We start from the raw sequence: 26,685 nt of genomic DNA, 5'->3' as shown, positions 1-26,685 counted from the left end.
AATAGATGTAGTGGTAGATGTTAATCGTACAACACGAGGATGATGTAGTGGCAGGGAAGCACTATCTAGGACCGTTTAGACACTAGCTAGAAGAGTGTTCTGTCTACAACCATATAGAGTTTAGACACTAGCTTGAAGAGTGTTCTGTCTACAAAGGTATAGAGAGACTAATAGTTTCATTTCTCATCTTGACAGTCAGCTACAAGAGTGTTTTGTCTCATTTCTCATTTTAGCATAATGAACTGTGATTTTGCCCACCAAATTATACACAAAGACATACAGTGTTAATAGCTGACCAGAATATGGATTTCCTTTCTCTGTCATGATGTGCGGTACATTTTGCTGCCACCTGGTGGTGATAGTCAATCCCCCCTTAGTACTATCTTATGTTAACCCTTATTTTCACCATATTTCCTTATGCAGAGCCAAAGAAGGAACAAATAATCAACATAACCAAAAGAAACAAATTTAGGATTTGAAGGATGGGAGCCAACACTCTATTAATATTATGAATGATCTGAATTGATCGTTTTCTTTAAATAAAAAAACGCTACCAACAATGCCAGTCACCCTGAATATAAGAATTTAATCACTATTTTTCCTATTATGAAACGAGTCAAGTGCCCAAGTCCACTTATCTGCTTACTAAGCGTCCACCCAGGAACTGAGTATTCTAGAAGAAAAACAATAACTCGTCGGGGATTCAGGAAAGCTCAGCACATGCAGAAGAAGCCAAGGAAGCGCACGGCCACGAGAACAGCAAGGGAAGCAAAGGAACCGAAGCTGAGGTACCCAAAGCGCCGGAATTTGCCATCTTCGCCGGCCAGCCCAAACACGGCCAGAATTCAGGAGCAAGGCCGGTCTGCTCACCCCATGAGCAGCTCCACCTATGTTGGCCCGCAGCACCACGAGAACATGAGTGAGATGCCGAGAATCGTATGTGTCAGAGGAGGCGAGGCGGGAGATGTATTCAATCAATTGTACTAGCTATCAACATCGATGGACAAATCACAGCTACAGAACATCATACTCTAAATTCTGTCCCAAGAAAGAAATCGACAAAACTGGAACAAATTCAGGCATCCGAGTTGAGCAACTACTGAACCGAATCGACAAGGATTTTATACCTTGAAGGCGTAGGCTTCAGCCTCGGAAAGAGCCCTCTTCAGCTCGCCGTTCCGGTACCTCTCTGCAAGCGCAACCATAACAGCAGCGCATCAGTTCGATTCGATCCGCTCTTCCACCGTCGGCGGGACCCTTTGTGGTTTCTCTCACCTCGGAGGCGACGACAGAGGGAGAGGACGCCTGGATACCGCCGGTGCTCGCGAGCGCGGCTGCCACATCTGCGACGACGGCAGTGGCGCCACAATCGTACAGGAACTCCATCTCCTCCTCCTCCTCCTCCACGGCAGTGTTCCCGCGTCCAGGTGAGGGGGTTGTCGCTGTCGGGAGGAGCTCGCGTAGGCAGGCCGGAGGTGGCCGGCCGCCGGCGGAAGGTGGTGGTGGTCTTTCGCGGTGTGATGTTTAGCTTAGCGCAACCAGGCATGAGGCAACGCAACAGCGAAAGCAGAGGAGGCAGTGCGCAGCAGGGGGGTGGACAGGTGGTGCGCACAAGGGGGTCGGTTGGTGGACAGGTGGTGTTGGTGACTTGCTGCTCCTAATTTATTTTTTCTCTTTGTTTTTGTTTTGTTTTTCTAGATAGTAGTAGAACTGAAGGTAAAACACAATTGGTGCTGAAATTATTTGTATAGCTGTGACATTCTATATCTTCAGAAATAGAATCTCAAGGCTGAGATTATAATGCTACTACTGATATGGGCTGGCAGAGTATGGTGTTATGAAGATACACCTTTGTCAACCAATATGTTGTTACATTTATGGAGGTCTTGGCATGACAGCACCAATGTCCAAAATACGTAGTACTAACAAGATGGATAAATGCAAGAAATTCTCTAGATACTAATAGAAGTATTTTACAATTCGGATAGAATATGTTGTACGTGTACTTTATTCTCAGTTAATCATTCAGTTGTGTTTTTTTGCATAATATTGACAATATATTCTATGTTGGCTGGAATATGCAAGGTCGTGTGGATGATAACAGCGGGTGCAATTCTACCAACTCCAATAATTTTTTCCATTCAGCATCATGTGCAGATTTAGTTTTCTGAAACATCTATGACAAGTTAGTGTGCTTAAAGTTTTGCTAACTTCCAACTCATGTGTTAATTCAGTGATCATGATGGGAGCAACATAAGCTGGGTAGTGCGCAATTATTCTCTTCGCCACTACAAAGATATACACATGTTGAACATACAACAAATTCTCAAAAACTTCACAAAAACAACAAACCTCAAGCAAATCAACAGGGCCTTGTATGAACTATTTTGCCATTAATAAAATTTTGAGACGACTTACAAAATATTAAAAACTAAATAGCTTATCACTCCTTGTGGCGCGGCGTGCCGCCGCGCACTACCCGCTAGTACTTTCTATGGCCCATACATATGTCAGGCTTTATTGGTCCATACAAAATTCGTATGGCCCATACAAATGTACCATTGGGGCTGTACCTCACCTATTGTGAGATGGTACTCCGTCTCACCGAAGACATTTCAGAAGCTTAAGTACGGTTTTCTTTCTTTCATTTTTCTGTGTTTCTTCCCCGGTTTTCTTTGTCCTTATTTTTATTTTTTCCTTTTTTCTTTTTCTCTCTATTTTTCTTAACACGTGTCTACTTTTTAAGACATATTATACACTTTTGTTATACAACAAGAACATTTTTCATATACACATTGAACATTTTCCAAATAAACAATGTACATTTTCACATACATGTTCTGAACATTTTTTAATACATGTTCAACATTTTTTAATGGCATGAAACATTTCTTCACTACTGAATACTTTTTTACATTGTATAAATATTTCTTTAAATTTTACCAATATTATTTTTAAATGTATACATTTTTTTCTTTGTATGAAACATCTTTTTTGTATTATGTGAACATTGTTTTTACATTTTAGAAAGATTTAAAAAAAATCAGGTATCATTTATGAAATGCTTGAACATTTCGTAAAGGTCACCAACTTTTTTAAAAGTTACGAGGACAAATATTTTGCACGACGTTAACATATTTACAAATGTTTAATTTATTTTTGAAGTATATGTATTTAGAATATTTCAAAAAAGTATGAAAGGAAAACTAGCAAAATAAATAAATGAAGGAAAGCAATGCAGTAGTTCCTTGATGCGAGTAGATACTTGGTTTGCTTAAAGCGAGGCATAGCCGTGCAAGACCTCCCAATAAGCGCTTCTGACGCCTAATCAACGCAGAACGCTCAAACGGCCATCGTGCGAGGGTGGACCAGTCCTTTCACTTGCTCGCTCATTGCCCACGGTGCATTCGCTCGCTTTTGTTCCGTTTTGCTCTGCTATAAAGAACAGAAATGGTTATCGATTTTCAAATTAAAAAATCGCATATTTGAAAAGGGTTTCTGAAATTTTCATGAATTTGAAAAGGATTACAGATATTAAAAAATCATGATTCTGAAAAATCATTGAATTATAAAAATTTCATGAGTTTGGAATATGTTCGCAAATTTGAAAGGCAACTGTGAAATATTAAGAAAGTTCATGAATTTAAAACAAGTTTGTGATTTTAATTTTTTCAAATATTATGATCACTAAAACAAAACAAATGAAAAAAAACAGGAATGAAAACAAAATAGAAAAATGACCATAAGCTTAAGCTTGCCAAAACCTTCTGGAAGGAACAGATCAAAGCCCAGCTAGAAAAATGAAAAAAGAAGAAGAAAAAAACTAAAACAATAATAAACAAAATAGAAAACCGATCGACAAAACCAAAGTAAAATCAAGAGAAACCAGCCAAAATAACCTGAGGGAACCTTGTTCAAATTCTGTGTGAAGAGCTAAAAAGGGCCGTCCCATTTAATTCACTGTACATTAATTCACTATACATCGCTGGGAGTAGTAAATGGGTTTTCTTCCCGACCTCTAGGGTCTTGGCTTTTCTTCCCGTGGAAATAACATTGGTCAAAACCAAATGAGGACTTACAGTCTATGGATTCTTGATGTGCAAACAAAAAATGTGTACATACAAACTGGAACGTGGCTGATTCCCCCGTGACTGGAACATGGTAACATGCACGCAACAACACCAAACGTGCCAAGCTCTTCTGGTGAAAGCAAGAGACACATTTACACTAAAACATTTCAACAGCATCATTCAACTTGCAGAACACCATGCAAGTACATAGAACCACCGGTCAGAGCAACAATTCTCATAACACCATGCATGTACCATCTAATGTCTGTCACTCGGTAGACGTGTTTCAGGTAATGGGTTACTACGATTTACAGGTCGCTACTTCTACTCCCTTTACTCTACCGTTTCCTCTCAGGTACAGTTGTAGGCATGTTTCAGGAAATGGTACTGCTATTACCACAATTCACGAGTCCTAATTCTATTATCTTTTTCTACTGTTTCCTCTCTGCGTTCAACCACTTCTAGCGCTTGATCTTTCGTTTCTTGGGGTCCTTGGGTTTCAGGAGAAGCTCGGGCTCCTTGAAGAGATATTCCTTGAGATGTATCACCGGGCGATCCTTAATGCGTTCCATCTCTAAGGTATCGTCTCAAGTTTCTCCATATTTTTATTGATTTTCTCCAGTAAAGTTCGGGCAATTGGATGGTGGGCCTGATGCTTGAGCTTCATTTGGACAAAGCTGCATAGATCAAACAAAATTTGACATCCGTGTCCATAAATGTTACAATGCAATTGAAGTTCATAGATGAATATGAATAGTCAACCATATATGATTTGCACGTCAATATACTTTACCACGCGCACAAAGAAAATGAACTCATGGGGACATGGCTCACACAACATATAACTTTGATATCATGTGGGCAACACAAGCTTTACACAGATGACACTATAAAATGTAAAATATAACTTTGACGTTTTATTAAATACTTAAATAATTACATCTAAGTAAATTTTGACTCCAAACACAAAAGTGATGACCAAGCATTTATGGAGGTTTCCAAATTTACATTTGGGCCATTTTAAGTAGGAAACATTTATTAATTAATCAATATCTTTTGAATTTGTTAGCAGAGAAAACCAGCTAATTGTGAACATAATTTTGAACATAATGAAATGGGCATATATTGGTTACACGAAAATGTACATAGCTAATTGTGTGCACATGTTACTTCAAGCACCGTAAAATACATATGGACGTACACATGTAAAAAATACATTGAGATGTGGGCCCAGCAGAACTGATTTATATGTTTGCGGGAAAACAACTTGACTTTAGTATGCAGCCTTGTACCATTCCCTTTTGTACTCTAGAGGCCTAGATGCATGAAGCAAAGGAACTTTTTTCTACCCCATGGTTTGTACAGACTCTTGTGGAGACTACTGGAAGGAAGCAAGGGAGAGAGAGCAAGAAACGTGAGTCCACCTGACAGAAGACGAGTCCCATGCTCAGTACAGCTTTGGGTCAGTTCAATTCAATTAAAAAGTTACTACAGGTACTGGTGTGCTGTGTGGCTTCTGCCATGACGGGAGTGCCATCTGTGCATGTAGGAGGCGGGCAAGTGGTAGGGGTCAATGCAAAGCGCAGGCATTGCAGCTGTAGGATTGCCATATCCAACGGTATATAACTATATAATATGGCACGAAGATATTTTGGAGTTGCAGCAAAGCAATGTGAACCATCCGATTGAAAAAAGCCAACGATCAATATTGAGAGTTATTTGTACACTGTAAATAATAATACCTTCGCCTGTCCATGGAAGAGAGACCAAGGGCTTCGTACAGGTCATCACCCAATTCTCTAACCCTTGGCCCTAGTGCAGTGAGCTCCTCGGGGAGCACATTGTAACGATACAACTCCTGCAACTTGTAACACATCCCATTACGGTCTTGTCTATACAATTGAAATCTAGCAACCTCACAAATATTACTAGAGAAAGTATACATTCACAATGAAAGCTATGCCTATCACTTTATGACTACCCCATGCAACACGAGGCTGCAGCAATCACCTAGTGTTGTACTCCCTCTGTACCAAAATACTTGTAGTTGGGGGAACTTGTACTAGTTTCCCCAGCTACAAGTATTTCGGTACAGAGGTAGTATGTGATTCAGGCATGACTAAATGTGATGATTGCTCAATGATTGATTGTTCTATGAAAAAGTCAGGCATGGCTGGAAACACTAATCTGCTTTTGTACAAAAATAACTAGCGGTAAAACCAATATCAGTAAATTCATCTATCAATAAAAATTCTATTGCTTCAAAGTACTTCCTGTCACAAATCTAATTTATGCAACCTGAAATGAGGATAACAAGTCTACGTTATTCAGTTTGAACCGATCCAGAGAACTGCTGAAACAGCAAATTCATTCAAGTAGATACAACATGTTTAATAACAAGAAACTTACATCTTTTGGGACACGGGGATTCTTATCCAACTCTTGGATCAGGAGAAGATCAGCTATGACCGCATCAAATTTCTCTTGCCCATCACCGTAGTTTGGATTCCCGTCCTCAAACGCTGCCTACAAACATTTAAACACATATGGCATATTAGTCACACTAAAGATTGAGATCACATTAGATCTGACAGCCAGGGAACATCCTCCAGAGCAACGATCCAGATGAAGCAACGTCAATATCGAGTCATCATTACCTTCCCGTTACTACACCCCCTATACAGAGTACAGCAGTTTTTGAATTTGGATTTGCCCTGCATCTACAGTGTTCCCGCTAAAGGCTGAGCACTTATAGCCATTGATTGAATGAATCATGCGAGTGAAAACACAAGTGAATCCCTGCAACGTAAGCCATGTATTTGTTTCATTCAACGGCTTGTGTTCACGCAGAGTAATGGACCCCCATCGTAGATGATAAAAAGGCAGTGGAAGCTACAAACTACTAGACAGGCAAGCCTACACCACAAATGAACTGGACCCCAGCATGCTTGATGTCTTGCAGGCCCACACGGAATAGCTAAATAGCTAAATATAAAGGTGTCAATGCCCTCTCCAATGCATCGGAGCACAATCCCATGGGTACATGCGTATAGCAGCAACATTGCACTATGCTTGGCTAGGTATTCATGCTAGCATTCTGATCGTGTCTTCCATGCACAAGGCCGTCTCCAGGAATTTGAGGCCCCGGGACAAAATAGAAAGTGGGGCTTGAAATTTCGAAATAAATCATATAACTAATTAAATCATACTCTCACATGAATATATAACTTCAAATAAGTGTTATTAGGTATAATGTTCGTAAATAAATAAAGGGGTTTTATCATTTATGCCACTAGTTGTGTCCCACTACTCAGTTCTGCGATTAGAAGTTACAACTGCTCAAAAATGCCATCGTTATGTTACATGCTTCCTCAAACATGCCCTTAGATACCTCAAAAATGCCATCGTTCCGTTAAATGTTTGCTCAAAATGCCATTAGACACTGTTACTATCAGGTCAAACCTGTTGACCATGTTATATGACCAAAATACCCCTAGACCCACCTATCATCTCTCTCAATCTCACTATGATAAGTGCGGACCCACATATCAGGAGTAACAAGCCAAGAATTTTAGAGGAAAATAAGAACGTTGTTGGAGATCGAGTGGGACCAACACTTTACGTAGTGAGATAGAGGGAGAGCTGGCATGTGGGTTCATGGGTATTTTAGTCATATAACATGATAAACAGGCTTTGAGCTGACCATAATGGTGTATGGTGGCATTTTTTAGCATGCGCCTAACAGAGTGATGGTATTTTTGAGCAGCTGAAACTCCTAGTGGCAAAACTGAGTAGTGAGACTGTTATGACCAGCCTGACTTATGGCGATAGAAGGCCCACCGGGCAATCTTAGCCCACAAGTTATCTTAGGTTAATTCGTATGCAAGTTATCTAGGTTATAAATATATGTTGTAAGACTCTTTTTCAGATTAAGCAATAAGAATATTATCTCTATTGCCCGGCTCCCAGAGAAGTCGGAACCCTAGCCGCCCCTGCCTCTTGCGCCGCTGCCGCCATCCTCATCTCCCGCGACGGCGCCCAGCCGCCGGCGCGGCCGTTCATCGCCTCGCCCAGCCCCCTCTTTCCCTTACCGCTTACGCCCCAGCCTGGTGGGGTACAAGATCCTACCAATTTGGTATCAGAGCACCAACTTGGAGACGGCCGACTTCATCGCGGAGGACACCCGGGCCGACGGGGCCGATGCACTACCGCCCCCCCCCCCCCCCCGCGGCTGTTGAGGCTGCCCCTGCAGCTGCCCCGGCGATGGCCCTAGTGGTCTCCCTCCACGCGCTCGCTGGCATCCACGACGAGCGAACCATGCTCTTGCCGGTGATGATCCACGGCGAGTGCTTGGTGGCCTTGGTGGATACAGGCTCCACCCATAACTTCCTTCCCGAGGCTACCATGCGTCGCTTAGCGCTTCAGCCGACGAGCGGGGAGCAACTTCAGGTCACGGTGGCCAACGGCAATCGCCTCCGGTGTCATGGCCTCGCACGAGACGTACCCATCACCGTCGGTGATGAACACTTCTCCATCACATGTGCGGGCATTGATTTGGGCTATTTCAACTTCATCCTTGGCGTCGACTTCCTGCGGACCCTCGGTCCCATACTTTGGGACTTCGACGCTCTGACGATGACCTTCTGGCGGCTGGGCCGCCACATCCGGTGAGACGGCGTTGGGGGCACAGCACCGGCGACGCCACGGCTTCAGCTGGCCGCGGCTACCTCCGAGGCCGAGCACCCACTCTTGGAGCACCTTCTGCAACAACACGACGACCTCTTCACCGAGCCGCAGGGCCTCCCGCCCACCCGGGCTTATGACCACCGTATACATCTCCAGCCGGGCTCCGCACCGGTGGCAGTGCGTCCTTACCGCTACCCGCAGCTGCAGAAGGACGAGTTGGAGCGGCAGTGTGCACTCATGCTCGCCGCGGGCATCATTCAAATATCCACGTCGCCATTTACCGCGCCGGTTCTCCTCGTTCGCAAGTCGGACGGCACGTGGCACTTCTGCATCGACTACCGCGCCCTTAATGCTCTCACACTCAAGGACAAGTTTCCTATTCCGGTGGTCGATGAGCTCCTGGATGAGCTCCATGGGGCGCGCTTCTTCACCAAGCTTGATCTCCGGTCAGGGTACCACCAGGTTCGCATGCACCCAGACGACATCGCCAAGACGGCATTTCGGACTCACCACAGCCGCTTCGAGTTCTTGGTGATGCCCTTTGGCCTCTCCAACGCTCCGGTGACCTTCCAGGCTCTGATGAACGACGTCCTCCGGCCCTACCTACGTCGGTTTGTGCTCATTTTCTTTAATGGCATTCTTATCTACAGCGTCTCATGGGCGGAGCACCTCCAGCACGTCGCCATCGTCTTCAAGGAGCTTCGGGCGCACCATCTTCATCTTAAGCGCTCGAAGTGCTAGTTCGGGACGCCTTCGGTCGCCTACCTCGGCCACGTCATCTCGGCCGACGGGGTTGCTATGGATGCCGACAAGGTGGCGGCCGTCGCAGCCTGGCCGACGCCGCACTCCCCGCGGGCTCTTCGCGGTTTTCTCGGCCTCGCGGGATACTACCGGAAGTTTATCCGGGAGTTCGGCCTCATCGCATCACCACTCACGTGTTTGCTGCGTCGCGACGCCTTCGCATGGGACGACGAGGCGACGGCGGCATTCGAGGCCCTCAAGGGGGCCCTCACGACAGGCCCCGTTCTTTAGGTGCCGGACTTTGACCGCCCGTTCGTGGTGGACTGTGACGCCTCGGGCGCAGGGTTCGGCGTCGTGCTTCATCAGGACGATGGCCCTCTCGCTTTCTTCAGCGGCCATTTCGCTCCGCGCCACCTTAAGCTCGCGGCGTACGAGCGGGAGCTCATTGGCTTGGTGCAGGCGGTGCGCCATTGGCGGCCCTATCTGTGGGGTCGGTCTTTCCGGATTCGCACGAACCACTACAGCCTCAAGTTCTTGCTGGACCAAAGGCTCTCGACCGTGCCGCAACACCAATGGATCATCAAGCTCTTCGGCTTTGACTTCTCCGTCGAGTATCGTCCGGGCCGCCTTAACACCGTCGCCGACGCCTTGTCTCGCCACGACGCCGACCATGACACCACCGGCGGGGACGACACTCTGCATCCGCTCCAGGCCAACCTTCGGCCTCTTCACCGACATTTGCCGAGCGACGGCGGCTGCGCCCGACGCTCTTCTTCTTCAGCAGCAGTTGGCTGCGGGCGAGCTGGAGGAGCCTTGGCGCCTCGCCAATGGGTTGCTCCTTCACGGGCTCCGCGTCTTCGTGCCGGCGCTTGACGATCTCCGTCACCAGGTGTTGCTGCTGGCCCACTCGGCGGGCCATGAGGGGGTGCAGAAAACCCTCCATCGTCTCCGCGCCGACTTCTACATCCCTGGTGATCGGGCCCTGGTCCGCGACTGGGTCCGGTCTTGTGTGACGTGCCAGCGCAACAAGACAGAGACACTATGACTAGCTGGTCTGCTCCAGCCGTTGGAGGTGCCATCTCAGGTCTGGGCGGATATTTCCATGGACTTCATTGAGGGCCTCCCTAAGGTGGGCGGCAAATCAGTCATTCTCACGGTGGTGGACCGCTTCTCCAAGTATGCTCACTTCATTGCGCTCGGTCATCCATACACTGCTGCCTCCGTGGCCCGCACCTTCTTAGACGGGATAGTTCGTCTCCACGGGTTTCCCTCTTCGATCGTCAGCGATCGGGACCCAGTGTTCACCGGCCATGTCTAGCGCGATCTCTTCCGGTTGGCGGGCGTGAAACTCCGCCTGAGCACGGCCTTCCATCCTCAGACGGACGGCCAGTCCGAGGTTGTCAACAAGGTGATTGCCACGTATTTGCGTTGTGTCACAGGTGATCGTCCTCGCGCTTGGGTTGACTGGCTCTCATGGGCGAAGTACTGCTACAACACCTCCTTCCACTCCGCCCTGCGCGCCACTCCTTTTGAGGTGGTCTATGCCCGACCGCCCCCGGCCATCATTCCGGTTAATTCGGCCACGGCTCGGACAGAGGTGGCGGGTGAGCTTCTGCGGCGCCGGGACGAGATGTTGGCCGAAGTCCGGCAACGCCTTCTTCAGGCCCAGCAGCTGGCCAAGCACTACGATGACCACCACCATCGCGAGGCGGAGTTCGCGGTGGGAGATTGGGTGTGGCTGCGTCTTCTTCACCGCTCTACGCAGTCACTGGACCCGCGCGCGAAGCGCAAGCTGGGCCCTCGTTATGCCGGGCCTTTTCCTGTCTTGGAGCGCATCGGGAAGGTGGCTTACCGCCTTCAGCTTCCTGTCGGTGCCCGCATCCACGACATCTTCCATGTGGGGCTCCTGAAGCCTTTCCATGGGGAGCCACCTGCGGCCCCTTCCGCGCTGCCTCCAACCTTCAACGAGCGCATCCTTCCGAGACCGGAGAAGGTCTTGAAGGCCCAGCTCCGTCGCGGGGTGTGGTACGTGCTGATTCAGTGGGCTGGACTTCCGGCGGACGAGGCCACTTGGGAGCAGCGTGATGAGTTCCGCCAACACTATCCAGACTTTCAGCTCGAGGACTAGCTATTTGCGCAGGCGGGGAGAGATGTTATGACCGGCCTGACTTATGGCCGTAGAAGGCCCACCGGGCAATCTTAGCCCACAAGTTATCTTAGGCTAATTCGTATGCAAGTTATCTAGGTTATAAATATATGTTGTAAGACTCTTTTTTAGATTAAGCAATAAGAATATTATCTCTATTGCCCGGCTCCTAGAGGAGTCGGAACCCTAGCCGCCCCTGCCTCTTGTGCCGCCGCCGCCATCCTCATCTCCCGCGACGGCGCCCAGCCGCCGGCGCGGCCGCTCATCGCCTCGCCCAGCCCCCTCCTTCCCTTACCGCTTACGGCCCCAGCCTGGTAGGGTACAAGCTCCTACCAGAGACATAACTAGTGGCATAAATGATAAAAACCCATAAATGAAATATAAATGCTATAATAGTACATGTGGTATTTTGAAGCAATAAAAAAACCTCATGTTCTACCCAAAAAAGCATCATTTGTCTTCTAATAAAAGTAATTATTCAGACAATACATGAGTTCTAAGCTTAGCAAGATAGGAAAACAGGAAAAACCTAAACCTTGAAATTTGAAGCATCAAATATTATGTTTGAGCAGCTACCTAAATAAATAGTTTCATCAATTTATCCGAACTCTCGGAGCATAAAGCAACGTATTAATTGTAAAGATATATAAAATAGAAAGGCCAATCCTGTAATTTACTAATTACAAAACTATGCTACTGTTGTAATGCTCATTGCCAATAATGTTCATTGCAGGTGCACTTGACAATTTTGCAAAATAAATCTGATGTCATGCTGCGTGAAAATCTGTTTGGAGACCTTCTAATTTCACCTTTTCTATTTCGTGAGTTAGAAAAGAAAAACAACCAGAGCTGTGAAGTACAGATAAGCAGAGGTGAAGAGTTCTAAAGCCTTGTTTGGGAGCTTCATTCTGGATGGAGGGATCTTCTAAAGCAACAAAAACTTATACTACACTCCATCATTGTTTCAATTCATTGTCCAGTTTTAGTTGTGGTCCGACTTTCCTCGAAGAAACTTTACAATATGCCGATTATATTTGGGATGTTCATTGATTTGCAGTGTTAGAGGTTTTATTGCAAGATTCTGGATTTGGAAAGTCTAGCAAAACGTCGGTTAGTGCAGGGGCTTGGTGAAACTAATAGGCAGTCTGCTTCTTTGACGGTTTTGGAGTTTTAATTAATCCTGAAGCATATTACTTGATTGCTTTCAGTTTGAATTTGCATTCAGTGGAAGCTTTTGAGTTAGTAGTATCTATCAAGTCTGAGATGCGATGTAGATTCTGTGATTCATGGTAGCATTAGTAACTGCGGAAACAACATTAACAGATCACAAAGGAAAATCCCACTACACTGGATATGTTGAACAGTTTAATAGCGTCTAGTTAACGACTTCGAACCTAATGAAAAAGCCCAAGTACAGCTGATGGCATGACTTGACGAACGGCACAAATGACATCTGGAAATCAAAAGAAATCATCGGAACGACCACCAAATGGGGAATCGCTTCAAGATTGGACCAGATACATCGAACCCTAACGCAAACATCGGACATGCCAATGATCTGAATCAGAGAGGGGGAATAGGAGCGGGAGGGGAGGGGGGAGAGATGCGATATACCGCTTCGGCGGCGGCGGTAGCGGCGGCGCCGGCAGCACCGCGCTCGGCAGCCTCTGCCGCGATCGGCAGCCTCGCGTGTATCGCCGCCATCTAAACCAGAAAACAGATTAGCAACTTCGAGAATGGAATGATATTCCATAGCAGATGCGAGTGAAGGGGAGCTGCGAAACCAGAGGGAGGCGGGGGTCTGGTGGCGACGCCGGCTGCAAGGGAGGCGGATGTGGTGGCGACGCCGGCTGCGAGGGGCCGGATGCGGTGGCGAAGCCGGCTGCTAGGGAGCGGATGCGGTGGCGACGACCGCTGCGAGGGAGGCGGATGCGGTGGCGACGCCCGGCTGCGAGGCGGAGTCGGTTCCTGTTGCGACGGCGGAGGCGGAAGCGGAAGCCGGTCTTGTTGCTTGCGATGGTTGCAGGCCTGTCCAACTGGGCCTTTTCTGGCGTTCCAGTCCGATAGCACGCGTGCCCGGTGGCTCGCTGCGGCAAAATGTCGGGCTACCGCACAGGGCAGCGCAGCGAGCGACAAACCTGGGCCGGCCCACTTATACATAATGCGTTCAACCGGTTTAACCGGGTTTTTCCTGTATCATTTTTTTCTGCTTCTTTTTCGGCTTTCTATTGTATTTTCATTTCTCTTTTTTCGTTTCTGTTTTTTTTTCATTTTTTCGTTTCTTTTGTTTCATTTTCTTTTCAAGTTTATTTTTCTTTCTCAGAACTTGTTCGCAGTTTTACAAAATGTTTACGACCTTATTTTTTATCTCTTTTTCTTTTCTTCTCTTTTTAAAAAAAAATAAAAAAATTTAAATTTTGTTCGTGTTTCCAAAAAATGTTCTCAAAATTTAAAATCTGTTCTCGTTACACAAAAAGTACAAACTTTCGAAATTCAGAAAATGTACCGGATTTCAATCCTTTGTTCACATATTCAAAAAATGTTCGCACTTCCAAATTTGTTCGGGATTTTTCAAAATTGTTCTCCATTTCAAAATATGTTCTCAAAATTCAAAAAATGTTCGTACTTTAAAAAATTAATCACTCTTCCAAATTTGTTCAGGATTTTCCAAAATTATTCCTTGTTTCAAAATTTGTTTTCAAGATTCAAAAAATGTTTGGGAATTGAAAAAATGTTCCAGCTTTCCTAATTTGTTCAAAAATTCAATAATAGTTCATATTTTTCAATTTTGTTCACAAATTCAAAAAAATTCTGGAATTTTTAAAAAGTATTTTTTTTAGTTTTTGTTCACAAATTCAAGAAATGTTCCCCTTTTTCAAATTTGTTCACATCATCAAAATGTTCCTGTTTTACAAAATTTGTACGAAAATTCCAAAAATGGTTTTATTTTGAGGAAAATATTCTTATAATTTCGAAAAATTCAGTTGTAGGAGGTCTTTGATTCGACCCAATAAATGGACTGTAGTTTTTAGGATTTTTTGGGAATTAATGTTTAAGTTTAGTCTTTGGCGTTTCCGTCTTTAATTGTCGCGCTGCTAATTAAACATGAGATGGTCTAGGTCGTGGTGGTTTGCACGGCAGGCCATTTCGTGCGTAGTCTCGTGTTCGAGTTACAGCGCTAGTGTGATTTTATTTTTTGCGATTTTTTTTATCTCGGGAACGTGCCGCCGCGTGCCACTGTAAATGGGCCGGCACACGCTAGCCGCTCCTGTGCGAAGCGCCGGCACTTTGCCGCAGCGAGCGGCCTATAGGAGCTCCCGCTAAAGGGTCCATGCCCGCAAAATCCTATTCGGCGCCTAAGCGCAGGAGCAACTAATCAAAAGATAAACTATGATAAATCTTCAATATTCTTTAGCAAACGATGTACGGAGAGAATTAGAGGAGAAGTTAAAGAGATATTGGAAGTGCCAAATGAAACCCTCAATGCAAAATATTTGGGCAAGCCATCTGATGTTGGCTGCTCAAAAAATGATGCTTTCAAATACTTAAAAGGATTATTTGTGAAGCAAAGTGCAAGGATGGATTGAAAAAACTATGTCTACTAGTGTAGGAAAAGAGGTTTTGGTTAAGTCAGTGGCCCAGGAGGTTCTGATTTACTCTATATCTTGTTTTAAACTGCCACGTGGTTTATGCGAGCATCTGAATATGTTCATACGGAAATTTCTTTGGGGCTGTAAGGATGGAAAACGCAAGTCTAGTTGGGTCTCCTGGGAGGCGATGACTCAGACAGAGGCGATGACTCATCGCAATCTGGGGAGGTCAGGTCAAGTGACCGTTGGAAGAAGTACCCCTCAATTAAGAATTTCACCTAAACACCCGCTACGATACAATTTGCAAACATCACACCCCTCGTACGCGTCGGGCCAGCCCATTCTGCCTTATCTTTTTTGCTAAAACCTGCAAAAAGTTGCGGCCGACAGGATTCGAATCAGCGTTCTCCTCGTTAAATAAGGCTGTAGTAACCACCTCGTTAAATACCTTTTCCTACTTTTATTTTTTATATGTGCGTGCAACAAACCTTTTTCCTAGTTCGCTGGTTCTTATATGGTTTTTTCTTTCTTTTTCGTGCCCCAAATCGATGAACTTTTTCAAATACATGATTTTCCCCCAAATTCGTGAACTTATTTCAATATTTGATGAACTTTTTTTCAAATTAGTGAACTTTTTTTCAAAGTCGTGATGTTTTTTCAAAATTTATGATTTTTTTTTAAAATCATGAACCTTTTTTTCAAAATTGATGAAAGTTTTCCAAATTCATGAACTTTTAAATTAAAATCGATGAACTTTTTTCAAATACACAAATTTTTTTCAATATCCAATGAACTTTTTTTATGAAAATAGATTAAATTTTTTAAAATCCATAAACCATTTTCAAAATTTGGTGAACTTTTAAAAACTTTTTATCAAAATTGATGAATTTTTTTCAAATTAGTGATTTTTTCCAAAATTCGATGAACTTTTTCAAATTCATGAAGTTTTTTTTCAAAATTGATGATTTATTTTTGTTTTTGTGAACATTTCTTTGAAAATCTGTGAATTGTTTTGCAAAATCGATGAACTTTTTTTAAAAAATAAGATTCTTTTTCAAATTTATGTTTTCTTTTAAAAAAATCCGAACTGGGACCAAAACAATGGTCATATACTTGCTTTGGGAAAGAACATATCAAAGTCATTGTGGTCCCGTGGTTACTGCGCCAAGTTTCTCGCGTAGGCATGTTGGTCGAATACTTGTTCTTTCATATTTTTCTTGATGTTTGTTTTTTAGCATATGGACACGAGCAATGCTGGGCCGGCCCACTATCGTGCACCTTCGCGCGCCCACTACCCTAAGCGGCGCTGAGGGCGCCAAAGAGGAGCTCTCTCCATGCGGCATGTGGCATATCCGTAAATCACTAATTAAGAAGCAGTCTTTGCAAAGGTCAGTTCCATCTCCCCAGGTTGCCACATGCCACATGTCAGGCATGCAGTGCGTCATTTGTCGTAACCTGAGAGCTTTCCCTTTATTCGTAGATTCGATTATTCAAAATGTTTTATATCTTAAACCGTATGTCCAAATCTTGAACCATTTGCACAGTTGAATTCCTCGTGTCGGGATCTTCAAAACAAGATCCCATGTTTATAGGTTTTGATGAACGTTTTTTCACACAAAAAAATGGACGAAAAAAATCATAGAAAAAACCGAACCGAAAGCACGTTCTTTTTCCTTTCTAAAGGACGCACGAGTGTGTCTCTTGGGGAAGCAAATTTGTGCCTCCACGAGAAGTAAATTTGTGCTTCTTGTGAATGGAAAAAAAGAAAACAAGTTTTTTCCCGTTTCCGAGAGGCACGACTGTGTCTCTCGTGAAAGAAAATTCATGCTTCTAGCGGAAGAAAAACACATTTTTTTTCTTTCAGATAGGCATGACCGTGCCTCCCAGGGAAGCAAATCTGTGACTCTCACGGAAGAAAAAAGAAAAACGTGTTTTTTTCATTTTTGAGAGGCGCGACTGTGCCTCTCGTGATAGCAAATCCATATCTCTTGCAAAATGAAAAGAAAAAAAATGCATTTTTTCGTTTCATGAGGCGTGATTGTGCCTCTCGCGGAAGGAAAAAAGAAACACATTTTTTCATGCAAAATTTTCTTTTCAGAACCTTTTTTTACCCAAAACCTAAGAAAAATCGGAGGGAAACTGAGAAGCCGAAAAACCCGGAAAAAATAATCTTAAAAGTCGGAAAGACATGCGATTTTTTTAAAAATAATCAGAGAGAGCGCAACATGTGGTGGCGAATGAGAGCGCGACACATGGTGCGCTCTCAGCCCACCCCAAGTAATCCTTACATGGGCTCCGGAAGGAGTATTCCTTCGTTAATTGCTCTCGGCATATCTGAGACAACTTAAGTAGCTAAGTTTCTCAAAAACAAAACTGAGACAACTCAAATATCTGAGACCGTGTTAGGTACGCGCACCACACGGCCCTTTAAAATGTACTAGCAAAAAGCCCGGCGTCTTGTAACAAGAGAAAAAATAACACACGCTCTTAATTTACAAAAAATGATCTATAGTCTGAAAATTTATAGCTATGACCTAAACAAAGATGGTCTTAACCTATAAAAGTGCAGTTTAAGAATCTACAGGTGTTCTATTTCAACACGGCTTACATGTAGATTTAATCCGTATAAAGAAATGGGCAAGTGATTATGCATTTATTCATGTCATATTCGAAATGGGATGTTGTTACGGGCGAGCAAAGAGAAACGACAAAAACAAACGATGACATATTAGCACACTACAGAGACATGTGTGCATCAATGACAATTTTCAGTTTAAGAATCACCAACTTAGGGTAACTCTTGAACACTTTTTTTCAAATGCATATCTCTTAAATACATGAAGAATTGTTAAAATGGTGGTTAAAAAGATACATGATTTTTTAATAAAAAAAGAGAATTTTTTTTGTCTGAAAAAGAACATTTTTGTATGGTCTCCTATGGACGCAGGTACTTGCACCCCTATTTTATCATTATTTCTTGCCATACATGTGATACGTATTGGTCCTTATTTCATCACTATTTATATCTTATCAAACTTATCTTTTATTGCGAACCAACCTGTGGTTGAGATGGTTAGGTGGGCAGTGGTATCCCCAACCCACCAGGGTTCAAATCCTGGTGCTCGCATTATTCCTGGATTTATTTCAGGATTTCCGGCGATGCGCTTTCAGTGGGAGGAGACGTTCCCGTCGACGACGAGGTGCCTATGGTTTTTTAAGCATCAGTACATACACAAACGCTCATATACACGCGCATACACTCACCCCTATGAACGCACACACGCATACCCTACCCCTATGAGCACCTCCGAGAGACTGAGCCGGCATATCATCTTGAGATTTACGAAGTCACCGTAGGCGCCTCGTCGTCGACGGGAACGTCTCCCCACTGAAAGCGCATCGTCGGAAATCCTGAAATAAAACCAGGAATAATGCGAGCACAAGGATTTGAACCCTGATGGGTTGGGGATACCACTGTCCACCTAACCAACTCAGCCATAGGTTGATTCGCGACGAGGTGCCTACGGTTGCTTCGTAAATCTCAAGATGATATGCCGGCTCAGTTTCTCGGAGGTGCTCATAGGGGTAGGATATGCGTGTGTGCATTCATAGGGATGAGTGTATGCGCGTGTATATGAACGCTTGTGTATGTACTGATGCTCAAAAAAAACTTATCTTTTATTTTATTTTTTATAATGCATGCCTCCTTTTTACTTTTTTTATGCATGTCTTTTTTTTTAGAATGACGAGCCCCAACGTTATATAGGAGAATGAGTACAATCAAACATCCACACCTCCTGTACCCTATTTGGCACACCTCCAATAATCTGAAATCACCATGCTCTCTTGCCTCGGCCGCCAGAACATGGGCCAGCTTATTTCTTTCTCTATTGATCCAGTTAACTTTGCATGACTTGAAAAGACTCATGAGCCTCCCAGGTCACCTTTTTCACCTACACGCGAGCAGACGCCGAAGAAATAATTTAATTAAGGCGCTGACCCGGCCTGATGGAAGTCTGACGGAGGACAAGGTAGAGATGGAAAATATGACTACAGATTTTTATAAAAATCTTTATACTTGGGACGGGGTTAACAACATGGAAGAGGTCCTTCAAACTGTGCCAGTTAAGGTGACACAACAGATGAACACCATGCTTAACGCACCCTACGAGAAGGAGGAGGTAAAACGGGGACTATTTCAGATGTTTCGGATTAAGGCGCCGGGGCCGGACGGTTTTCCCGCCCATGTCTTTTAGCGCCACTAGGACATATGTGGGAGGAGGTTACGAAGGCAGTGATACGTATCATTGATGGGACAGAATCAGCAGCATCTATCAACAAGACGATTTTGGTATTAATACCAAAGGTAAAAAAATCCGACCCTGCTTTCACAATTTCGGCTGATTAGCTTGTGTAACGTTCTCTATAAGATTACATCAAAAGTGATCTCTAATCGTCTAAAGCAAGTACTGCCAGAGATAATCTCGGAGGAACAATCAATCATTGTTCCAGGAAGGTTCATAACGGATAATATTATTGCTGCATATGAATGCCTTCATTTTATGAAGAGGAACAAAGCAAAAAAAAAATCAACATTGTGCGCTTAAGCTGGATATGATGAAGGCCTACGATAAAGTTGAATGGACATATCTGAGGGCGATCATGTTAAAGCTTGGTTTTTACAGAAAGGTCGGTGAACATTGTCATGGATATGGTCAACTCGGTTAAATTTTCAGTTATGATGAATGGGGAGAAATTGAAGCAATTCTCACCTACACGAGGTATGCAAGGGGACCATATATCCCCATACTTGTTTCTGGTAGCAGCAGAGGGCCTTTCGTGCCTATTGAAATCGAAGAGTGAGTCATCAAACCTACATGGTCTGACTGTGGCACCTACGGCGCTATTGGAGAACGCAGTAATTTCAAAAAAAAATCCCACGCACACGCAAGATCTATCATGGTGATGCATAGCAATGAGAGGGAAAGAGTGTTGTCCACATACCCTCTTAGACCATAAGCAGAAGCGTTATGACAACGCGGTTGATGTAGTCGTACTTCTTCACGATCCGACCGATCCTAGTATCGAAAGTACGACACCTCCGTGATCTGCACACGTTCGGCTCGGTGACGTCCCACGAACTCTCGATCCAGCTGAGTGTCGAGGGAGAGCTTTGTCAGCACGACGATGATGATGATGCTACCGTCGCAGGGCTTCGCCCAAGCATTACGATGATATGACCGAGGTGGATTATGGTGGAGGGGGGCACCGCACACGGCTAAGGGATCAATGATCAACTTGTGTGTCTATGGGGTGTCCCCCTGGCCACGTATATAAAGGATGGAGGGAGGAGGAGGTCGGCCCTTATAGGGCGCGCCCAAAGTGTGGATTCCTACGGGTTCGAGAACTATGTAGACATGACCGAGACTCATCTCCATTCAATAAGCAATAGCGAAACCTGGATGCTCATATTGGTTCCTACATATTCTACAAAGATCTTTATCGGTCAAACCGCATAACGACATACGTTGTTCCCTTTGTCATCGGTATGTTACTTGCCCAAGATTCGATCGTTGGTATCTCAATACCTAGTTCAATCTTGTTACCGGCAAGTCCCTTTACTCGTTCCGTAATGCATCATCCCGTAACCAACTTATTAGTCATATTGCTTGCAAGGCTTATAGTGATGTGCATTACCGAGAGGGCCCAGAGATACATCTCCGATACTCGGAGTGATAAATCCTAATCTTGATCTATGCCAACTCAACAAACACCATCGGAGACAACTGTAGAGCATCTTTATAATCACCCAGTTATGTTGTGACGTTTGATAGCACAAAAGGTGTTCCTCCGGTATTCAGGAGTTGCATAATCTCATAGTCTGGGGAACATGTATAGGTCATGAAGAAAGCAGTAGCAATGAAACTGTAACGATCATCGTGCTAAGCTAACGGATTGGTCAAGTCAATCACATCATTCTATAATGATGTGATCCCACTTATCAAATGACAATTCTTTGTCCATGGCTAGGAAACTTAACCATCTTTGATTAACGAGCTAGTCAAGTAGAGGCATACTGGTGACACTCTATTTGTTTATGTATTCACACATGTACCAAGTTTCTGGTTAATACAATTCTAGCATGAATAATAAACATTTATCATGGTATAAGGAAATATAAATAACAACTTTATTATTGCCTCTAGGGCATATTTCCTTCAGTGTCCCACTTGCACTAGAGTCAATAATCTAGTTCACATCGTCATGTGATTTAACATCAATAGTTCACATCTCCATGTGACTAATACCCAAAGGGTTTACTAGAGTCAATAATCTAGTTCACATCGCTATGTGATTAACACTCAAAGAGTGATTATGTTTTGCTTGTGAGAGAAGTTTAGTCTACGGGTCTGCAACATTCAGATCCGTATGTATTTCGCAAATTTCTATGTCTACAATACTTTGCACGGAGCTACTCTCACTACAAGGATACCCCTTATAAAGCAACACAAATTGTACAACATTTTGACTATTCGTTGTAAAATTAATAATAGATACGCATATAAACGGTGCAGCATATGTGTTGCAGATTGATATACATATATGGAAATAAATAAACATAGGAAAGGAGAGAGAGAGACGTGAGAAACAGAGTCTCCGATTGCCCTGGTCTCTTCCAAATCGCCGACACCAACCGTCTCGTCTCCCTCCTCCGCCCAACCTCGCCGCCGGCCCTTCTCCTTCCAATCTCCATCTCGCAACCCCGGAGGCTACCGGATCCGCCGCACCCCCCACCCACCCATCCCTCGCGCGTCCAATTTCTCTCTTCACACAGTTCCTCGTTGCGCCACCGGCGGTGGCTGCTTCCGGCGACGTTCGGCCAATCCCGCCACCGCGAAACACATCCTGAGGTCCTCTCGCACCACGGCGCCCTCCCATCCACCTAGATCGGCGCTCGCGGCCACCAAAGCCCACCTGCAACCCTCCCCCCATGCCTAGGGTTTCGGCGTCGGCTCCGGCGCCGTTGGCCATGTCGTCCTCGTTTCATCCGCTGAGTGCATCCCATCCTCTCCCCTTGCTCCGTCCTATCTCTCTCCTCCTTTTTTAACCTCTACTCTTCTCTTCTCCTGTAGACGTGTAGGGAGTAACGGCCACTGGACAGCCTTGCTGCTGCTCGGGACGAAGCAACCATGTAGCTTTCTCCTCCTTCTCTGGCTTCAAGTGAGTTGGTCCACTCCTGTTAATCAATAATTTACCTCTAAAGTTGAATTTTGGCAGAAATCTATCCATCATATGCACATTAGATTCCCCTCCAGCAGTGTTGCATGCGCACCAGGGGCCAGGACAAAGCATATTAGCTAGCGTAATCACATTAAGATTTCCCCAGTAGTGTTGCATGCGCACCAGGGGCCAGGCCAGTGTTCCTCATTGCTCAGTAAAGAGGAACGACCACCCAGAAAATATAGATATTGAGCTAGATTTGCAAGTATGTTGAGCTCCATGCAGCCTGGTTTCAGTGGCTTCTTTGTGTCTTTTTTCTTGAATATGTCCATTCTAACAAGAACAGAAATAAGATGCTCTCTATCATTTCTCTAACAGTCTTGTATCTGTATGTAGAACTCGGAGGAGAAATCAGAATTGTCGTCAAAGTAACAACTATGGAAGGTAACATATGCAATTGGCTTTGTTTTCTTCAAACATGATTTGGCTAACTTTTTGCCTTGCTCGAATTCTAATTTGCAAATACATTTTTTGTTTCTGAATTACAGAGATAAAAAGGTGCATGGAGAAGGATGTTAACGGAGTGACAAAGGTTGCAAAACTCACTGGAATCAAAATGACAACACTAGAATAAAGAGGTGAGTTAACTTGTATAAGTTTATTTTACTATTGTTCAAGCAATCACAGACCGGCAGCGTGTAGAGGTGAGCATGGCCATCACTGGATCTGCACTTGTGCAGTAGGTTGGCTGCCGCTGGATGTGAGTAGAGCGGAGGCTTGTGCGGAGCAGGCTAGCAACACCTCTGACCTCCTATCTTTCTCTTTGTAGCTCCATGTACCATCGAGCCTGTGTGGATTATTTGCAGTAGCAAGTGCCGAACGGCAGCAGCTTGCAGGGCATGGTCTCTCCTGGGAAAGATTCAGTGCACGCTCGCCTTTGCTAGCCCTTGAACAGATAAGCACATTTCAAAAAAAAATGGTTTGTTTAAGGAGTGCTCTTATATAAGGATAGCTATTGCAAATGTAGTTCAAATGTTAGTTGAAAAATATTAAATTTGAAAACATTGCATGTGCGATAGCTGAAATGATAGTTGAATTTGTACTCATTTGACAAATTATTTTGTCGACCTTTCTTTATTGTGGTTCCATAGCAAAGCATGTGCATGATGGTATGAAAGGTTAATCATGAAGATTGCATACAAAATACGTATGCCCCTGTTGCAACGCACGGCAATTACCTCGTATATTTTTAAAATTAGAAATGTACAATCTGATGCATCTACACGAAAAAGACATAAAGTTGACTGGATAAAGTAAACTTGTTATTATTTTGCTGAAGCTTGTTAAATTATTAAGCATATCAGCAAGCTAGTTAACCTTCTTTTTCTTTTCTTATTCACATGAGTCAGTCTTTCATTCTTCTCTAGTCGCATATACTTGCATGTGCTGCCTAAATATTTTGTTATTAGATACGCTAGTATGCATGTACAACATTCATGCAAATAGTGCCTAGTTTGGTATCTCTTTGAATTCATAATGGAATTTTTAATTAAAAAAAGCATGGAAAACACATCCTAATCACTGGGTGATAGAAGCATGATGTCACATGCATGGAATTAGCGTACGGCTTGGCCGGCTGGCCGGATTGGCCTACAGTACCTTGTTTGTCTCGGGCACAAACATAGATATATGCATATACATATTTGATGAATTGACGGACCTCATTTTTTCTTTTCCTTGAGAATCTCGCTCATGCACTTTTGGACTTATCATTATGTAAGATTATGTATACTTGTACGCGCATAAGATTGGTGTTACGTAACTTGCACATATCTGTTAATCCCAATCATCAATGAAGAAATCAATGGTGTACGGAAAAGGCATATGCGGCTGATTTTATTTTAGTAATATATATGAGTCCACATGGATTTTTTAATATTTTGTGTGGTGGTCGGACTCTTCCTTATTCCTTATAGTTGGCACCCATACTATGCAATAGCAACGTATGAGTTTGCATGTGATTGTCTTGGAGATATCTTTTTTTAGTAGAAAAAGCATATAAGACTTGGATGAAAGATGTGCACGTGACACGTAAACTGTTTTTACATCATTTTATTTGTACGTAATACTACATCTTTTTAATCTTAATCGTTAATATATAAAATTGATGATCAAGATAATTTAATCTGTGTGGATGAACATGATTGCTTGTTTGTCTCTTGTTTAAATAATATAATAGATGGAACTTGATGACGCTTCACTTGTGTTGCACCTTTTTCCCTTGGTTTTGCAGTTGCATGCATCAACTGGATGGAAGGGGGCGCTATGGAGCAAGTCATAGATGATACCATGGAAGGTATACTCTCTCACTCTTCCTATTGTTCTACTACAATACTCTTGGTAATGTAGAAACAACAAAGATTACACTCTAATATCCTGCCTCTATCACTAGTTGCGTCATGTCAATGCATTGTGTGTTAACAGTTCATTTTGTTATTTTCCTTGTAGATTCAAAAGATATATGGATGATTATATGGGTGTGACAAGTATACTGCAATGATGTGATGATGATGTTCCGGTTCATGATGATGATGATGTTCTGGTTCATGATGATGATGATGGATGCTTTCAGTTTTAGTTAAGTTGTAGAGATGTTGTTCTTGTTGGATGTTGTTCCTAGGTTAAGTTTTTGTTAAGTTGTAGGGATGTTGATGAATGCTTTTGGTTTAAGTTTCTTTGTCAAAAATATATTTATATTATGCATCACATTTGATGATGTACCCCTTTCATATCCACTATTGTAATCCAACTGTTTTATCAATATATGTTTTCTTTCTCTTGTGAGTATATTCTTTTATTTTTTTTCCTCATTTGATATAGATAATTATTTCCATTATCTAGAGCATTAATTTTATATTATTATTAAAAATATATGCATGAACACCTGAAGCATTGCAAATTCTTTCAAGCAATGATATTTGGATTCCTGCACATTAACCACCAACGTATAAAAGTGTTGTAATAGTCGATTTTATGCGTTGTACTCTTGCAACGGTCCATTTTACCAACGGAAGTGTAAGTGTTGCATTATGCGCTAGCAACACTGGATAAGGCAACACATCCCAAAGCGTTGGTAAAGACACTAACAACGCATATATGGACTTTTAGATACGGAAAAATCCGTTGCTATAGGTGGGTTCCTGTTGTAGTGTCTAGCTAATTGCTCCCACTTTCAATATGTATCTAGATCAAGACTTAGAGTCATCTAGATCGATGCAAAAAGCTTGCATCGACTTAACTCTTTATGACGAACTCTTTTACCACCTCCATAACCGAGAAATATTTCCTTAGTCCTCTAAGGATAATTTTGACCGATGTCTAGTGATCTACTCCTAGATCACTATTGTACTCCCTTGCCAGAATCATGCTAAGGTATACAATAGGACTGGTACACAGCATAGCATACTTTATAGAACCTATGACTGAGGCATAGGGAATGACTTTTCATTCTCTTTTTATTTTCTGCTGTGGTCGGGTTTTGAGTCTTTACTCAACTTCACACCTCGCAACACAGGCAAGAACTCCTTATTTGACTGTTCCATTTTGAACTACTTCAAAATCTTGTCAAGGTATGTACTCATTGAAAAAACTTATCAAGCATCTTGATCTATCTCTATAGATCTTGATGCTCAATGTGTAAGCAGCTTCACCGAGGTCTTCCTTTGAAAAACTCCTTTCAAACACTCCTTTATGCTTTCTAGAAAATTCTACATTATTTCCGATCAACAATATGTCATTCACATATACTTATCAGAAATGATGTAGTGCTCCCACTCACTTTCTTGTAAATACAGGCTTCACCGCAATTCCGTATAAAACCATATGCTTTGATCACTTTATCAAAGCATACATTCCAACTCCGAGATGCTTGCACCAGTACATAGATGGATCGATGGAGCTTGCTCACTTTGTTAGCACCTTTAGGATCGACAAAACCTTCTGGTTGCATTATATACAACTCTTATTTAAGAAATCCATTAAGGAATGCAGTTTTGACATCCATTTGCCAGATTTCATAAAATGCGTTAATTGCTAACATGATTCGGACAAACTTTTAAGCATCGATACGAGTGAGAAAATCTCATCATAGTCAACACCTTGAACTTGTCGAAAACATTTTTGCGACAATTCGAGCTTTGTAGATAGTAACACTACTATCAGCGTCCGTCTT

At 43.4% G+C, this 26,685-nt stretch overlaps 1 protein-coding gene and 2 long non-coding RNA genes across 3 annotated transcripts; 2 read left to right on the top strand and 1 right to left on the bottom strand.

The window, feature by feature from the left end:
• Positions 1-4,253: 4,253 nt before the first annotated feature.
• On the bottom strand, positions 4,254-13,648 carry LOC123168667 (uncharacterized). The gene is made up of 5 exons (XM_044586566.1): positions 13,428-13,648; positions 13,258-13,347; positions 6,480-6,596; positions 5,813-5,928; positions 4,254-4,747 (listed from the first exon to the last, which is right to left on the bottom strand). Exons 2-5 carry the CDS (start codon positions 13,345-13,347, stop codon positions 4,645-4,647), a joined length of 426 nt encoding a protein of 141 aa, XP_044442501.1. The 5' UTR covers positions 13,428-13,648; the 3' UTR covers positions 4,254-4,644.
• Positions 13,649-21,894: 8,246 nt separating this feature from the next.
• LOC123168598 (uncharacterized) lies at positions 21,895-23,707 on the top strand. The gene is made up of 4 exons (XR_006484435.1): positions 21,895-22,454; positions 22,851-22,898; positions 23,003-23,092; positions 23,284-23,707. It is a non-coding gene; the product is annotated as an uncharacterized lncRNA (long non-coding RNA).
• A 15-nt stretch (positions 23,708-23,722) lies between these two features.
• Positions 23,723-25,301, top strand: LOC123168545 (uncharacterized). Its single transcript, XR_006484410.1, has 2 exons — positions 23,723-24,810; positions 24,963-25,301. It is a non-coding gene; the product is annotated as an uncharacterized lncRNA (long non-coding RNA).
• The last annotated feature ends 1,384 nt before the right edge of the window (positions 25,302-26,685 follow it).

The sequence above is a fragment of the Triticum aestivum genome, chromosome 1A (genome assembly GCF_018294505.1).
Source record: "Triticum aestivum cultivar Chinese Spring chromosome 1A, IWGSC CS RefSeq v2.1, whole genome shotgun sequence".
NCBI classification, from domain to species: domain Eukaryota; kingdom Viridiplantae; phylum Streptophyta; class Magnoliopsida; order Poales; family Poaceae; genus Triticum; species Triticum aestivum.
This window is presented reverse-complemented; position numbering and strand designations above follow the sequence as displayed.

Excerpts from the sequence above, each read along its gene's own strand:
- LOC123168667 (XM_044586566.1), bottom strand. The coding sequence starts at position 13,347 with ATGGCGGCGATACACGCGAGGCTGCCGATCGCGGCAGAGGCTGCCGAG. Across the intron at positions 5,929-6,479 it reads ATCCCCGTGTCCCAAAAGAT|GAGTTGTATCGTTACAATGT; the intron begins GTAAGTTTCTTG and ends TACAAGTTGCAG. Across the intron at positions 4,748-5,812 it reads TCTTCCATGGACAGGCGAAG|CTTTGTCCAAATGAAGCTCA; the intron begins GTATTATTATTT and ends TGATCTATGCAG.